The sequence below is a fragment of the Mobula hypostoma genome, chromosome 12 (genome assembly GCF_963921235.1).
Source record: "Mobula hypostoma chromosome 12, sMobHyp1.1, whole genome shotgun sequence".
Classification (NCBI taxonomy): Eukaryota; Metazoa; Chordata; class Chondrichthyes; order Myliobatiformes; family Myliobatidae; genus Mobula; species Mobula hypostoma.
Genome location: NC_086108.1, coordinates 55,030,167 through 55,048,328, shown reverse-complemented (window position 1 = coordinate 55,048,328; position 18,162 = coordinate 55,030,167). Strand labels below are relative to the sequence as shown.

The following is an 18,162-nucleotide window of genomic DNA, read 5'->3' as shown; positions in this document are numbered from 1 at the left end:
GCCTAATTTGGAGTATTGTGTTCCATTTTGGTCACCTACATACAGGATATATGCAAATAAAGTTGAAAGAGAACAGAGAAAGTTTACAAGATGTTGCCGGGTCTTGAGGACCTAAGCTGTAAGGAAAGATTAAATAGATTAGCACTTTATTCACTGGAACTTAGAAGACTGAGAGGAGATTTGATAGAGGTGTACAAAATTCTGAGGGATATAGATAGGGCAAATGCAAGCAGGATATTTCCACTGAGGTTGGATGGGACTACAACTATTTGGATGGGTTAAGGGTGAAAGGTGAAAAGTTTAAGGGGAACTTGAGGGGAAACTTCTTCACTCCAACGGTCATGAGAATGTGGAATAAGCTGCTAGCACAAACGGTGCATGCAAGCATAATTTCAATGTTTAAGAGAAGTTTGGACAGGTACATCAATGGGAAGGATATGGAGGACTATGGTCCTGGTGCAGGTTGATTGGAGTAGGCAGTTTAGATGGATTGCATAGACTAGATGGGCTGAAGGGCCTGCTTCTGTGCTGTACTTTTCTTTTACTCTACGATATCGAAATCTTGGTACAGAAATCTTATTTTAATATTAAATTCAGGATAAACGTATGCATAGTGTTGGTTTTTATGCATGTTTACAACATATGTTTCCACTTTTTTGCCTGTTCTTTTTCTATCTTGTTAAGCCAAAAGTGCATATTTAAACAAGATCCAGAGCACACGAAGAAAAGAATTTGAGAAGTGGCAGATGCCTCATAACATGACCTAGGCCAGATTATCCACTTCTTTATCTAAATTGCCTGAAGCACACTAAAGGACTTCTTAAAAACTGGATTGAGAGAAGCAGTTTAGTGAGATGGGATACAGTGAATTAGCTAACCAAGGCACTATCTGCTGCTACACACTGCACCATCAGCAAGTATTTAGCTCATTAAAAAACTATTTTGAAAATAAATTTCTTTACCTTCCACATCAGTGTGATATTTGACTGCTTGGTCAAGGGATCACTATCAATAAATCGCCAAAAGTCAGGCCCTGTGGTTGGTTCTGCAGAAGAAAATGTCAAAAAAGTATTCACATTTTTAATATAGAATACAAGTAATCCTAAAAATATGATATTATCCAACTGCTTGAACTATAGACATTTAATAAAGAAAAGCAGCAAATCTAACAAGCACAGGAAACATTAATTAGTCAGCACTATCAGCCCAAAAGAGAGAGAGATTAATACCTCAGGTGCATTGCTGCAGTAACACAGAACAATTTTGTAATTATGCCAAATGCCAAACATATAGCTATATGTACACTAGTAATCACAGACAGTAGGCTGTTTTACTACTCATTCCACAAGACTGCTATAGCACAATATGAATCATAGACAATTTGACAAAAATTCTCTTTGGGTTTAAGGGCTTTACGCCAGTGCCTCAACCTGGAAAAATCACAGCACTCGTTACTATTATTACATTAAATTCATTACATATTGGGTGCACACTCAGAATTCCAGCTAGAGCACTAAATGTTTTAGCAATAACTTGCTACTAAAATTAAGTAGGAAAAAATTCCTCAGTTCATTTGAGATTAGGTGCTAACAACAGTTGCTCTAGTCTGCTATAAATGCAGAAAACTTCGATGTTGGCAATGGGTGTACATGAGGGAAAACTCCCAAATCCCTGCCCAAGAGTCTTCCAAATTAACAATCAAGAATATTTTAATCTAGTTACAAACTTCTGCAAAAGTCATTACTTTGTAAAGTGTCACTTTGATAAACAATTTGAAAAAATTTGAAGTAATTTATCATTACTTTTGTTTTGCACATTGAATAATTTCTAATAGAATGACTTTTACAGTTGTCATCCCCCCCAAATAACTGTAGTTACGCAAAACAAATTTGTACTGAATGCTCAAAAATAAAACATGTATTTTATACAGTTCATGTTTCATAACCATGTTCTAACCTTTCTCAGGTGTGAATATCAGCATGTTACCCTTCAAAGGAAATTGCCCGCTGTTCTTTATTAGAACTTTTTGGCACTAATTGGGAAATTGGGAAAAGCTCCACCTATTGAAGTGTTTGGGATTGTGACCAGCAATGAAACCAAGTAAAACCATAATCTTCTGCCACTGTTCGGTACAGTTAAGAGACCTGTAGTTGTGCCCAAAGATGAGGCACAAGTGTGAACCAGAGATGGGACAGCATAAATGTAGGAGGAAGCAAAAATGGAAGTAAGAAAATGCATAAGTAATCTGAAGAACATCGTTTGTAAAAACATCTTGTTGAAGTTAAATGACATTGATACACCAAATATAACCTTATGACCTTAATCTATTTTTCACAGAATTATTTGAGGAACTTTATTGGTTATTTATTAGTCTAAAGCTAGACAAAAAAATTACCCTGGATGTCTGCAAGATTTGTATTCACTAAACTGCTCCATTCACTTTGGTATCCAGGTCCTTCAAACCTCATACAGCGTACACGGACAACATATATCGCACAAGGATCAGCTACTTCAGTGATGATAAATGTCTCATTGACAGCAAATAAAGTCTGCAAAGAGAGACAGCAATAATAAGAATTGCACAAGCAATCAGAAAAGAAATGTATTTCATCATTTACTCTAGTAAACAATGGGAAGAACAGAGATGCATAAGGGTCTTAGCAGACATTGACAGGTATCAGAAGGCTCCAGATATATCCCATTGTCAGTGATGACAGGGTCCAACATGCACAGTTAATGACAAAGGTGAGGCATTCACAACCGTGTTCAGTCAAAAATGTCAGCTAATGACTCATTCGCCTTTGTCCCCTGATCTTCACCAGCATAGAAGCCAGCCTCCAACCAGTTCAATGCACTCCTCGTGATATCAAGAAACAGATATGAGCACAGGGTGCAGGCAAGGCTGTTGGACCACAAAACCTCACATCTGATTATGTAATGAAAGGAAGGTCATGACAGAAGCAGATCATAAGTTAACTTTATATTCTGAACAACAAAGACTTTGTCCTTCCATAGTCAAGAACACTTCTTCAGAAAACAGCCTACTCAGGTATCTCCTTATATTACTGATCTTTGCTGACCAAATCCTTTCCGCAGATTTTGAAATTGTCACTGCAGATTGCACCAGGTGGCCTTGATCTCATCTCAGCTATATCTACCAGCGACCACCCACACCAATGATCAACTGGCTTCAGGCTTTAAACCGAGATCCTAACTAGATCCACCCAACTCCGGATTTCCTTCTATTGCCTTCAACCCAAACACCATTTTCTTGCCCCTCCCACTCATTCTTACTTTCTCCATTCTTGGCTGGATGTGTTCTCCACTCTGCAGCCATCTCAACTTGCTCCCATCCCCATCATCTTGACACAATGCCTCATTTAAAAAGGAAGTAAGAGATTCGGAGAAGAATTAAAAATTAATGCTGAGCCCATGTCATTAGTTCCTTTGGACTTACAGAGAGGTAGAAAAGACTTTGAGGCTCAGCTGGAAGGACGGTTCACATAATCATCATATTGAAGGAGGCCAACATGAATAGCATCTCCACTATGATAAAGCAATACCTACTCCAATGGATAGATCATGTTATCTGGATGCCCAACTCACATCTCCCCAAACAGATCCTTTACTCCCAGTTAAACAAATGTCAGTGAACTCCTGGTGGACAAAGGAAATATAACATCAAAATCAGCCCAAAGAAATTCAACATTACATCGAAACACTGGGAAGACATTGCACTCATAGGTACACCTGGAGGAAATCTGTTCAAGAGGAAGTGGTGCTACATAAGACTGACCTCCACTGTGCCACTGGGAACGAGCAGCATCTGCAAAGGGAGAGACTGAACAACCAAATGACCTGACCACTAACCACTTACACTTGCCAGACCTGCACCAGAATGCATGAATTCCAGATCGGCCTGTACAGCCCCTGAAGAGAACATCATACTCAGGAGATCACACTACCTCTGCTACTGCTGCACATACAGACACGGGGCTGAATGCACTTTTGCAAAATTGGACCTCACTGTGGCCATTTGCTGCTAGGAACACTGCAATGATTTAAGCGCAGCCCTTCCTAAGAGCAACTAACTGTAAGCAATAAGCATTTAAATAAGCCCCTGCTCCTGAACTAACATGCATATAGTGCAATGCCATTTTCTGCCGTCCTTTCAAGTTCTGAACCCTCATCCATCAGGTTATTGAACCAGAGGGTATCACTTCATTCAACTTCATTTGTCCCATCACTGAACTATTCCCACAACCTATTGACTCACTTTCAAGGACTCTTCATCTCATGTTCTCATTATTAATTGCTTATATATTATTTTTTCTTATTTTCTCTTTCGTTTTTGCACATCGGCACAGCGGTAGTTTGTCCATCCTGTTGGGTGCAGGTTTTCATTGATTCTATAATGTTTCTTGGATTTACTGTGTGTGCCTCTAACAAAATAAATCTCAGGGTTGTGAACAGTGACATACATGTACTTTAATAATCAATTTACTTTTGAACTTTTTGAACTATCCTGCTGTCAAAAATGGACATAAATGAATTTCCATGCCAATATGTTTTGCACTCGAGACAGGGGTTAGTTTTAAAATAATAGTTTCATTTCTAATCATATGTGTGGGTAGCAGTAACTGTAGTGGAAGTAATTGTATGACAAAAATTCAGATAAAAATAAACCACTTAAGCTTTGCTATTTCAGTTCACATCATTATATGAGCTCTTCAATGAGATTATTTTGTTGTACTCACTCCCACTCAACCATTTACTTTCACATCACTGATGGCAAGCTATCCAATTCCCTCCAGAAATCAGCTCGCAAGGAAATTGCAACATTTTTTAAAATGTTGACAACTTGAGACTTCTCCACAACTGCAACATTTCAATGTATTTCTAGATGGTAAATTGAAATGTAAAATTTGACTGCACGCAAACCTGGTGGAACCAAAGGAAATCCTGAACTTCTACCCAGAAGGATGAAGAGACAGCAACTGGGTCGTGTGTTCTAGGCCCAGAGTGATTCGCCACGATGGAGCCCAGGTCCTAATGGAAGGTACGATCTACTGTTCAGTCAATTTAAATGCCGGCCCATAGAGACTAAGGGCTCTTCTCTCCATGACATTGAGGCTGTGAGGTTGTCCCTAGCTGCTGTGCTTTGTGTCTGCCAAACTTTGTGATGACCTGCCCGGCTAATATGAAGAACTGAATACCAAGGCTTTGGGCCTGCTCCAGGCTGCTCCAGGGATTTAGATCTAAGGACTCAATTTGGTTTGGAATGCTGCTGTTATGCATGCTCCCTATCCTTACCCCTCATGATCTTATACACTTCCATCAGGTCACCACTCAACCTCCTATATTCTAAGGAATAAAGTCTTAACCTGCCCAACATTTCCCTATAAATCAGGTCCTCAAGTCCTGGCAACATTTTCAGGAACCGTTTCTGCACATCCTAACTTAATGAAGTTCTTCCTATAACAGGACGACCAATAGTGCACACAATACTCCTAGTGCAGTCTCACCAACATTTTGTACAACTGCGACACTATACTCAATGTCTGAATGATGATAGCTTGCATGCCAGACACCTTCTTCACCACCCTGTCTCTCTGTGATCTCACTTTCAGCTAACCGTGTATTCGTACTTTTAGGATCCTCTTTTCCCCAGCACCTCTCAGGGTGCAACCAGTCTACAAGTCCTTCTTGGTTTGACTTTCCAAAGTGCAACATTTCACACTTATCCAAATTGAAAGCCATTTGGCAATCTTCAGATCTCTTGTGCCTATGGCAATCTTCATCCCATTTTCCTGGATGAATAAGACCCCTCTGTAGTTCTTGGTAACTCTCTTCAGTATCTATAATACCACCTACTTTAGTATGATCCGCAAACTTACTAATCAAGCCTTGTATGCTCACATCCAAATTATTTATATTAATTATGCACAACAAAGGTCCGAGCCACAACCTCTTTGGCACACAACTGATCACAGATCTCCAGACCAAGAAACACCTTCACAGGTCTCCAGACTAAGAAACACCTTCCATTGCCCGAGCATCATCTATCCTCAAAAAAATTCTTCCATTTCTCGAACATGATTTCCCCGCACTCAAAGCATTGATGACTATTCCAAATTAGCTTGTTGATGGACCTGTCCCTCAAAATTACCTCCAGGAGCTACCCACCACTGATGTCACTACTCACGCCCGTGGTTCCCTGACTCAGCAACCTGTCATGCAGCCTAAGTCCGGATGACATTCAGTTCCTACTCTATACTGCCATGAAATGCTATACCATAAGGAAATTTATGAATGAAATTGTTTACATTGCCTTGGAGTTGTTCTTAAGCTGGTGAGAGGACGACGCTGATGGAGTGGATGCTGTTCCTATTCTTATCCATTCTATCTGTTCCTATCAATCATTCTTAACAATACTTGTGTCTGCCCCCATCAGTTATACCACCTTCCTTTGCATTACACATATATCTCTTTATCTACTGAATAGCATTCTTCCGGATCCCGATTAACTGTAATTCTCCTTTGGTACCTTAGAACATAGAGCATAGAACTGAACTGCACTGGAACAGATCTTTGGGCTCACAATGTCTGAGTCAAACATGAAGCAAAATTCGAAAACCACTTCTGCTTGCACATGATCCATATCCCTTCATTCACTATACCAAACATCTTCAAAGTGCAGTGTCTCAAAAAGGTGGCGTCCTCTCACCATCTTCTCTTCTCATTACTACCATCATGGAGGAGGTACAGGAGCCCAAATAAGAACACTCAATGTTTTTGAAACATCATCCCCTCCAACATCAGATTTCTGAACCCTTCATGTGCCTATGAATAGCACCTGATGACTTTGCTCTTTATGAAAGCTCAAAAAAGTTCAAAGTAAATTTATTATCAAAATGCATATACAGTATATCACCATATATAACCCTGAGATTCACTTTATTGTGGGCATACTCAATAAATCCACAGAATAATAACCATAACGGGGGTGGGGGGGGGAAACGTCAACTCAGACCTTGAGAGGCCTGTGTTGGATATTTTCATGCCTTACAAGGTGCAGATTGGAAGTCTGTGTGGGGCGCCACTCCTCGCACAGACACAAGAGCAATGTGTGGTTAAGTGCCTTGCTCAAGGACACAAACATGCTGCACAGCTAAGGCTTCAACTAGCAACCTTCAGATCACTAGACAAATGCCTTAACCACTTGGCCACGTGCCCAACACCATAACAGAATCAATGAAAGACCACACTAACTTGGGCATTCAACCAGTATGCAAAAAGTAACAAACTGTGCAAATACAAAAATAAAGAAATAATTATAATAAATAAGCAATAAATATCAAGAACATGAGATGAAGAGTTCTTGAATGTTAGTCCATTGGTTGTGGGAACATTTCAACGATGGAGCAAGCGAAGTTGAGTGAAGTTACCCCTTTGTTTCGAGAACCTGGTGGTGTGAGTCCTATTGCTCCTGTACCTTCTTCGTGATGGCAGTAGCAAGAAGAGAGCATGTTCTGGTTGATGGGGGTCCCTGATGATGAATGCTGCTTTCCTGCAACAGTGTTGCATGTAGATGTGCTCATTGGTGGTGAGGGATTTACCTGTGATGGACTGGGCTGTATCCACTACTTTCTGTAGGATTTTCCTTTCAAGGGCATTGGTGTTTCCAGTCAGTCCATGTCACTGGCGTTTCCAGTGATGTGTACATACCGGCTGTGTGGCATAAAAGGCACAACAGCACCTCTTTCATCTCAGATGGTTGAAGAAATTTGGTATGGGCCCCCAAATCTTAAGAACCTTCCACAGGGGCACAATTGAGAGCATCCTGACTGGCTGCATCACTGCCTGGTATGAGAACTGTACTTCCTTCAATTGCAGGACTCTGCAGAGAGGGGTGTGGACAGCTCAGCGCATCTGTAGATGTGAACTTCCACTATTCGGGATGTTTACAAAGAGAGGTGTGTAAAAAGGGCCCGAAGGATCCCGAGTCACCCAACCATAAATTGTTCCAGGTGCTACCATCCGGGAAAGAGTACCACAACATCAAAGCCAGGACCAGCAGGCTCTGGGACAGCTTCTTCCACCAGGCCATCAGACTGATTAACTCATGCTGACACTGTATTTCTATGTTATATTGACTGTCTTGTTATACATACTATTTATTATAAATTACTATAAATTGCACATTGCACATTTAGATGGAGACGTAACGTAAAGATTTTTACTCCTCATGTATATGAAGGATATAAGTAATAAAATTAATTCAATTCAATTCAATATACTTTTCACCATACAGCTATAGAAGTTTGTCAATGTTTTAGATGTCATGCCGAATCTTCGCAAACTCCTGAGGAAGTAGAGGCTCTGCATGCTTTCTTTATAATTGCACTTATGTCCTGAGCCCAGCACGGGTCCTCCGAAATAAGAACACCAAAGAACTTAAAGTTGCTGACATTCTCCACCTCTGGTCCTCTGATGAGGACTGGCTTGTGGACTTCTTGTTTCCTTCGTCTGAACTCAATAATCAGCTCCTTGGTCTTGCTGACATTGACTAGGAGGTTGTTGTTGTAGAACCACTCAGCCAGATTTTCAATCTCCCTCGAATATACTGATTCATCACCATCTTTGATTTGGCCTATGACAGTGGTGTCATTAGCAAACGTGAATATGGCATTGGAGCTGTGCTTTGCCACACGGTCATAGGTGTAAAGTGAGTAGAGCAGGGGGATAAGCACACAGCCTGTGCTGATGGAGATCCTGGAGGAAATGTTGTTGCCAATCTGAACTGCAAGTGTGGAAATCGAGGGTCCAATTGTATAAGGAAGTACTGCGGCCAAGGTCTAGGAGTTTATTGATTAGTTATGAGGGGACGATAGAATTAAATGCTGAGCTATAGTCAAAAAAGAGCATCCTGATGTGTATATCTTTGCTATGAGATGTTCCAGGGTTGAGTGACAAGCCAATGAGATTGTAACTACTATGGACCTGTTGCTCCAGTAGGCAAATTGGAGAGAATCTAAGTCACTTCTCAGGCAGCAATTGATATGTTTCATGACCAACCTCTCAGAGCAATTCATCACTGCGGATGTAAGTGCTACTGGATGATAGTCATTGAAGCAGATCACCATGTTCTTCTTAGGCACTGGTATAATTGAAGCCTGTTTGAAGCAGGAGGGTACCTCATATTGCTGAAGCAAGACATTAAGGATCTGAATGAACAGTCCAACCCAAAATAAACATGTTATTGGGGAGCATTAATGACAGTTCCTACTGTCACACTACAGACAGGAAGCTAATTATACAGCAAATGTTTAACTTTCTGTAGCCAGCACCATAGTCATACAGATGCCACTACCACAGCCGCATCACAGTTCTTGTCCAGCATTCTGATAATGATCTATGCTTCTTCATGGTTATCCAGTAATACTTGCTGCCATTTGACTTCATAGCATGACCAGACACAACAGAATCTGTCCTTATACAAAGTACAAAAGTACAAAGTAAATTTATTATCAAAGTACATATATGTCACTATATACTATCTTGAGATTCATTTTCTTGCAGGCATTCATACAGAGCAGAGAAATACAATAGAATCAATGGAAAACTGCATACAAAGACTGACAAATAACCAATGTGCAAAAGACTAACTGTGCGAATTTTTTTTAAAAGCTCTGGCAGATAAATAATACTGAGAACAGAGTTGTAGACTCATTGAAAGTGAGTCCATAGGTTGTGGAATCCATTCAGAATTGAGGTGTGTGAAGTTACCCCCTCTGATTCAGGAGCCTGAAAGTTGACTGGTAATAACTGTTCCTAAATCGGGAGGTGTGGAACCTGAGGCTCCTAATGACAGCAGCAAAATAATATGGAAAGCGGCCAGTGAGTGAGTGGGCCAGTGAAGGAGTGGAGCTTTGAGGCTTTGACTCAAGAGGCTTCGACGAGAAGAGGCGGAGGACGAGCTTGCTCGCAGTTAGTCTTTACAATGCCTCCTGAGATGGTGATGTGCCTCTCTTGTGAGATGTGGCAGTCTTGGAGGAATGCCCCTCTACCACAGAGTCACATCTGCCAGAACAGCATACGGCTGGGCGATCTGGAAGACCGTGTAAGGAATCTGGAGCAGCACCTGGATGACCTTCGACTCGTAAGGGAGAATGAGGCAATCATAGATGAGAGCTAAGGGAGGTAGTCACACCTAGGCTGTCAGAAGCAGGTCGTTGGGTGACAGTCAGAGGGGGGAAAGTGAAAGTGAGCAGACAGGTAGTGCAGAGCACCCCTGTAGCCATTCCCCTGAATAATAAGTTTACCATCCTGGATACTGTTGGCGGGGACAACCGACCAGGTGTGAGCCATGGTGGCAGGGCCTCCGGCACTGAGTCTGACCCGGTGGTGCAGAAGCGTAGGACAGAGAAGAGGAGAGCTGTCATCATTGGAGACTCTATAGTCAGGGGAGCAGACAGGAGATTTTCTGGACGTGAGAAGGACACCCGCATGGTTTGTTCCCTCCCGGGTGCCAGGGTCCGGGATGTCTCTGACCGGGTGCACGACATCCTGGTACAAGAGGGAAAGCAACCAGAAGTCGTGATACATTTTGGGACCAACAACATAGGCAGGCAGAGGGATGAGGTCCTGAAGTGTGAGTTTCGGGAACTAGGCAGAAGGCTGAAGAACAGGATCTCAAGGGTGGCATTCTCAGGATTGCTGTCAGTGCTACGTGACAGTGATGGTAAGAATTGGAGGAGATGGCAGTTGAATGCGTGGCTGAGGAGTTGGTGCAGGGAGCAGGGTTTTGGATTTTTCTGGGACCTGTACAGATTGGATGGGTTGCACCTGAACTCGAGGGGGAGCAATATCCTTGCAGGTAGGTTTGCTAGCATGGTTCGGGAGGGTTTAAACTAATTTGCAAGGGGGATGGGACCCAGAGCAATAAAGCAGTGAAAGAAGTGCATGGATTAAAGCCAGATCTAACATATAGAGAGTCTTTGAGGAAAGAGAAGCAGAATAAACGGTGTAAAGACAGTAAGGTAGAAGGGCTGATATGTGTGTACCTCAGTGTAAGAAGCATCAAGAACAAAGGTGATGAACTGAGAGCTTGGATACATACACGGAATTATGATGCAGTGGTCATTACAGAGACTTGGCTGGCACCAGGGCAGGAATGGATTCTCAATATTCCTGGATTTCAGTGCGTTAAAAGGGATAGAGAGGGCGGAAAAAGAGGAGGAGGGGTGGCATTACTGGCCAGGAATAGTATTACAGCTACAGAAAGGGTGGGTAATGTAGCAGGATCCTCTTTTGAGTCAGTATGGGTGGAAGTCAGGAACAGGAGGGGAGCAGTTACTCTATTGGGAGTATTCTACAGGCCCCCTGGTAGCAGCAGAGATACGGAGGAGCAGATTGGGAGGCAGATTTCGGAAAGGTGCAAAAATAACAGGGTTGTTATCATGAGTGACTTTAACTTCCCTAATGTTGATTTGGCACCTGATTAGTTCCAAGGGTTTAGATGGGGCAGAGTTTGTTAAGTGTGTCCAGTACGGATTCCTGTCACAGTATGTGGACAGGCCGACTAGGGGAAATGCCATACTAGATCTAGTACTATGTAATGAACCGGGTCAGGTCACAGATCTCTCAGTGGGTGAGCATCTGGGGGACAGTGACCACCGCTCCCTGGCCTTTAGCATTATCATGGAAAAGGATAGAATCAGAGAGGACAGGAAAATTTTTAATTGGGGAAGGGCAAACTATGAGGCTATAAGGCTAGAACTTGCAGGTGTGAATTGGGATGATGTTTTTGCAGGGAAATGTACTATGGACATGTGGTTGATGTTTAGAGATCTCTTGCAGGATGTTAGGGATAAATTTGTCCCGGTGAGGAAGGTAAAGAATGGTAGGGTGAAGGAACCATGGGTGACAATTGAGGTGGAAAATCTAGTCAGGTGGAAGAAGGCAGCATACATGAGGTTTAGGAAGCAGGGATCAGATGGGTCTATTGAGGAATATAGGAAAGCAAGAAAGGAGCTTAAGAAGGGGCTGAGAAGAGCAAGGAGGGGGCATGAGAAGGCCTTGGCGAGTAGGGTAAAGGAAAATCCCAAGGCATTCTTCAATTATGTGAAGAAAAAAGGATGACAGGAGTGACGGATGACAGGACCGATTAGAGATAAAGGTGGGAAGATGTGCCTGGAGTCTGTGGAAGTGAGCGAGGTCCTCAATGAATACTTCTCTTCGGTATTCACCAATGAGAGGGAACTTGATGATGGTGAGGACAATATGAGTGAGGTTGATGTTCTGGAGCATGTTGATATTAAGGGAGAGGAGGTGTTGGAGTTGTTAAAATACATTAGGACGGATAAGTCCCCGGGGCCTGACGGAATATTCCCCAGGCTGCTCCACGAGGTGAGGGAAGAGATTGCTGAGCCTCTGGCTAGAATCTTTATGTCCTCGCTGTCCACGGGAATGGTACCGGAGGATTGGAGGGAGGCGAATATTGTCCCCTTGTTCAAAAAAGGTAGTAGGGATAGTCCGGGTAATTGTAGACCAGTGAGCCTTACATCTGTGGTGGGAAAACTGCTGGAAAAGATTCTTAGAGATAGGATCTATGGGCATTTAGAGAATCATAGTCTGATCAGGGACAGTCAGCATAGCTTTGTGAAGGGCAGATCGTGTCTAACAATCCTGACAGAGTTCTTTGAGGAGGTGACCAGGCATATAGATGAGGATAGTGCAGTGGATGTGATCTATATCCATCTATTTGACAAGGTTCCACATGGTAGGCTTATTCAGAAAGTCAGAAGGCATGGGATCCAAGGAAGTTTGGTCAGGAGGATTCAGAATTGGCTTGCCTGCAGAAGGCAGAGGGTCGTGGTGGAGGGAGTACATTCAGATTGGAGGATTGTGACTAGTGGTGTCCCACAAGGATCTGTTCTGGGACCTCTACTTTTCATGATTTTTATTAATGACCTGGATGTGGGGGTAGAAGGGTGGGTTGGCAAGTTTGCAGACGACACAAAGGTTGGTGGTGTTGTAAATAGTGTAGAGGATTGTCAAAGATTGCAGAGAGACATTGATAGGATGCAGAAGTGGGCTGAGAAGTGGCAGATGGAGTTCAACCCGGAAAAGTGTGAGGTGGTACACTTCGGAAGGACAAACTCCAAGCCAGAGTACAAAGTAAATGGCAGGATACTTGATAGTGTGGAGGAGCAGAGGGATCTGGGGGTACAGATCCCTGAAAGTTGCCTCACAGGTGGATAAGGTAGTTAAGAAAGCTTATGGGGTGTTAGCTTTCATAAGTCGAGGGATAGAGTTTGAGTCGCGATGTAATGATACAGCTCTATAAAACTCTGGTTAGGCCACACTTGGAGTACTGTGTCCAGTTCTGGTCACCTCACTATAGGAAGGATGTGGAAGCATTGGAAAGGGTACAGAGGAGATTTACCAGGATGCTGCCTGGTTTAGAGAGTATGCATTATGATCAGAGATTAAGGGAGCTAGGGCTTTACTCTTTGGAGAGAAGGAGGACAAGAGGAGACATGATAGAGGTGTACAAGATAATATGAGGAATAGATAGAGTGGATAGCCAGCACTTCTTCCCCAGGGCACCACTGCTCAATACAAGAGGACATGGCTTTAAGGTAAGGGGTGGGAAGTTCAAGGGGGATATTAGAGGAAGGTTTTTTACTCAGAGAGTGGTTGGTGTGTGGAATACCCTGCCTGAGTCAGTGGTGGTGGCAGATACACTAGTGAACTTTAAGAGACTACTAGACAGGTATATGGAGGAATTTAAGATGGGGGCTTATATGGGAGGCAGGGTTTGAGGGTCGGCACAACATTGTGGGCCGAAGGGCTTGTACTGTGCTGTACTATTCTATGTTCTATGTTCTAAAAGGAGAGCATGCCCTGGATGGTGAATGCTGCTTTCTTGTCGGGTTATAGTGAAGACTAAAGAAAGAAATCTAATTTGCCTGGCTGGAAACAAATCTTGCAGACAATGCTGTTTTACACATCGTCCAAGTTTAAAGAAAAAGAAACTGGCATCTGATGTAATAAATTGTCTGTCTGCTGGGTCACATTGAAATTACTTACAAGGGCTGCAGAGGCAGTCCCTGTAGGAAGCTGATACATTGAAATCTGTACTCTAGAATGAAAGAGCACACGAGAAATAGGGAAGGAAAAATTAATCTGTTGGACACGCAAAAACATTTTTGATTACATTAAGTAAACTTGAAACTACTTCCTGCAATATGTTATGCAACCCTCCAGAAAATAATTGCTTGTACTTGTGAACAAGCTGAGTGATATGTTATCATTTCACGCTGAAATTAAAAGCATTGTGAGGCGGCCTGCTAGTTCCATGATCAACAGCTTTGCTAATAATGAGATTAAAGGCTGAGCACCCTTGCAGGAATATATTAAACACTCACCGACCAGGTCAAGTCTGGCAATTGCAGAATATTGTAGCTGAAGATTGTGCTGAGTAAATGAGATGTTCAGTGTTGTTGCTAAAGGACCTTCTATCTACAATACTCCTTTTATTTTCTAGCAATTGCTTTTTTTCTAGTTTTGACTTGAAGAATGTTAACATTGTTGAAGCTTCCTCTGGAGCAGTCCCAAGATAGCAGACCTTCCAACCATGCAACCTGTGCTGCACAGTCTGCATCAAGTTATACATTTCGCTAGTTGCCAAATTGCCAAATGCTTTAGTGAGCTTTGTTTCTGCAGTCTTCTTTTCCCAATACTATAAAATCTAAATCTGAAGTTACACATGTAGTATCTTTAAGTTAATCATGTTTAAAATAAGAGATCAAAGCAAGCCTGGATACATGAAGATATGTCAATGTAAAGAAATGTAGATAAGATATATACAGAATTGGACACCTAATTATCTCTCAACATTGAATTAGAACCAAGCTATTTTTTTCCACAGAGAGACAAAGTGTGAATCCACAAGCTATTCTTTCCTTGTGACTTTACAAAGATGTACAGAAATTTAGTTGAAAGATTCATTTATCACAAGTCAATTTCCATGACGAGTACTTTACATCCTTAGGCATGCTCATAATGTTGTTCTGGAAGAGGGTGGTAGAAAACAGGCAAGGTACATTGCCCTTACATTGAAATTACCTACATCTGACACACCTCGACAACAAGGTAGGTGACAAGGTAGGTTGATTGTATGTACATCTCACAATCATGGCTATACTATTTAAGTTTTAAAAATTTTAACCAATCACCCTACCTTCCAATTACTCTCTATTCCATCCTCAGAGTACTGAATTTCAAACAGAAGTGTGTAAGGTGGCAGAAGAGGCTTTTCCCAGCTTATATTTAGATAACTTCCATTTAAGGTCATTTCTGCATCAACATTAGAGGGTGCCCAAGGTTTCACTAAAAATATGAAAAGGAGAAAGAAATTCTGATGGGTATTGAAGGACTTACAAAATAAGGAATTTATGTTACATAAATAAGTTCACATAGGTTAAAACAAATTAGCATTTTAATAAAGCAATAAGGAGACTTAAAGGTTTCAGGGAAAAAAGGACAAAATATATTTGATTTCATGCTGTTTCAAATTGGAAGAAATCACCTGGGTTTCACCTTGGTCCCATGATAAATGGTGTAACAAGTTGCATATACTCCTAATTCATTGCAGCAGATTGTGTTTAAACCGATCACATCCAGCTGTAAACTCATACGACCACAACATCCTTACACCAATCCCTACGATCATCCCACATCTTGCTTACCACTAGTTAGGTAAGGAGTTAGAAGCAGGACCTTGTGGGTAGTGACCTCCAGATTAGTCTTGGTGCCATGTGCTAATAAAGTCTGAAATAGAAATCAGGCCAGACAAATTTGTGGCTGAAAAGTTGGTGCAAGGGGCAGGGATTCAGGTTCTTGGATCATTAGTATCTCTTCTGGGGTGCAACCCATACAAGAGGTATAGGTTGCACTTGGACCAATGGACGAATATCCTTGCAGAATAGTGCTAAACAGGAGGGTTTAAAATAGTTCGGCCAGATGGGGCCATGGGAGGGTGGGGTGCAGAGATAGACACTGAACAGGAGCAAGTCATGGGATAAAGAATGAAACTCTGAACAAGAGAATTTAGTAGTCAGAACAGCTAGGGGCACAGAAAGGAATACTCAGTTAAACTGTATTTATTTTGTTGCTCCAGGTTTAAAAAGTAAGGCTGATGAACTCAGAGTGTGGAGTGGCTAGCCTCAATAGAAATATAGCTGAGAGAGAGGCAGGACTGGCAGCTCATGGATATAAAACTATAAATCCATAGGAGCAGAATTAGGCCATTCAATCCATTGAGCCTACTCTGTCAATCCATCATGGCTGACTTATTATCCTTCTCAACCCCCATTCTCCTGCCTTTTTTCCCGTAGCCTTCGACACCCTTACTAATCAAGAACCTCTACTTTAAATAAACCCAGGCCATGCCCCTGGACAAACTGACAGCCTTTCGAGGATTCCCTACTTTCAAAGGCCATTCCCTGACAAGATGAAATTTAAATACATAATATAAATGATTTAATAAAATAAGCAAAACATGACAAACTGAACGAAAACTATATTAATATACTAGAAATCAATTAAAGCATTAGAATTATAAATAAATAAAATGTTTGCTCGCACTTACTTTTTAAAATTAAGGTTAGGCATTCTATTTAATGACTGGGCTGTGTTTCTTATGCCAGCCCTCCCTGACACAAGTCTAAGAGGCTAGGTGAAAAGTGCACCCTGCTCTCAGTGTCTCTGATCCATCGCTGAACTCAGCACATGTGACCCAGCTCATCTCTGTCACTATCACACTCCATTGAGCAAAATGAGAAGTTAGAGGCAAGTTGAACTGCAAGGAAACATCCCTGCCAATTCTCTGCAGACCAGCTGGCCTGATAGAGCATAGAATCGGACAGCACTTGAAAAGTCCCTTCATCACACGCTACTTCTGCCAAAGATGACGCCAATCTAAATTAATCCCACCAACCTGCATTTTGTCTACATCGCTCTATCCCCTGTGCCTGCCTAAGTGTCTCTTAAATGTTATTATTGTATCTGCTTCACCCACCTCTCCTAGCAATGCATTCCAAACACAATGTGTGAAAAAACCTGCCTCACAAATATTTTATTTTAAGCTTTCTCCCTCTCATCTTGAATCTACAGTCTCTAGTATTTGATCTCTCCACTGCTCCACCATTGGAGTCTACAGCCTATCCAGTCCACGTCAGCTTCTCATCATTTTATACGCTTCTATCAGGTTAACCCTTCACCTCCAATGTTCTGACCAAAACAATCCATTTATTAAACTGTTCCTTATAGTCCCCCACCCAGGCAACATATGGGTAAACCTTTCACCATTAGTAGGTATTCAAGGTTTGTGGAGCTAACAATTTCAAGACAAAAAAGTTCTCCATTTATACCATATACAGGCCTAAAAAAAAATTGATCCCTTTCAATAAAAGGCACTCTTAACTAGGTAGGAGTTTCTCACTTATTAATGCATAGATTGAATCAGAAGAATGTATTTCCTTATTAAACCTCTATGGTAGCAAATACAAATGATACCCAGTAGACCACCAAACAAGTTGGAGATTTCAAATTGTAAACGTTAAGAGGAAATTGAACCTTGGCTGGACCTTAACACCTTAGTAGAACCATTAAAGCTGAACTTACCCATGTCCATGGGAATCACGCAGGTTGGTTCAGATTTGAACGCCACCTCTTGAAGGCTGAATTCCACCCACATCACATGGCCAAAAGTGACATTAATTGGCTTGATAAGACAATGGCCAAATTCATTTTTTTGCACTGTGCATTCCTCAACATCAATGCTATTGCTTTCAACTTGCGAGTTATCACACCAAGACTCTTTCCTTTTCCAGAAGAAAAATTAAAAAAAAATGTACTTAGTTATGATCAAATCAGATAATATATGTTTGTAAATTAGACGGCACAGGAAATTAGCACTTTATGCTTTCACCTCCAGTATCTGGATTCACTGGATCCCTGCTGGTTTTTAAGTAATGGTGTACAAAAAATGAGTCAAGACAAATTCAACCCAATTTGTCCTAAAGTTCTGATACCATGACAAATAGTCAATCAATCTGGAGAGCACTTAAATGAAAATGGGATAAAACTGTT

At 41.7% G+C, this 18,162-nt stretch overlaps 1 protein-coding gene across 10 annotated transcripts in view; it reads right to left on the bottom strand.

Annotated features, from left to right (window-relative positions):
- The window catches only part of lepr (leptin receptor), a 135,754-nt gene that overhangs the window by 47,970 nt on the left and 69,622 nt on the right, over nt 1-18,162 (bottom strand). For all 10 annotated transcript variants that reach the window (XM_063064153.1, XM_063064148.1, XM_063064157.1 and 7 more), the window contains 4 exons: nt 17,695-17,894; nt 15,251-15,399; nt 2,396-2,549; nt 963-1,045 (listed from right to left, as the gene is read on the bottom strand). In XM_063064153.1, the coding sequence (XP_062920223.1) occupies nt 963-1,045; nt 2,396-2,549; nt 15,251-15,399; nt 17,695-17,894 (586 nt within the window). The remainder of the gene's footprint in view (nt 1-962; nt 1,046-2,395; nt 2,550-15,250; nt 15,400-17,694; nt 17,895-18,162) is intronic.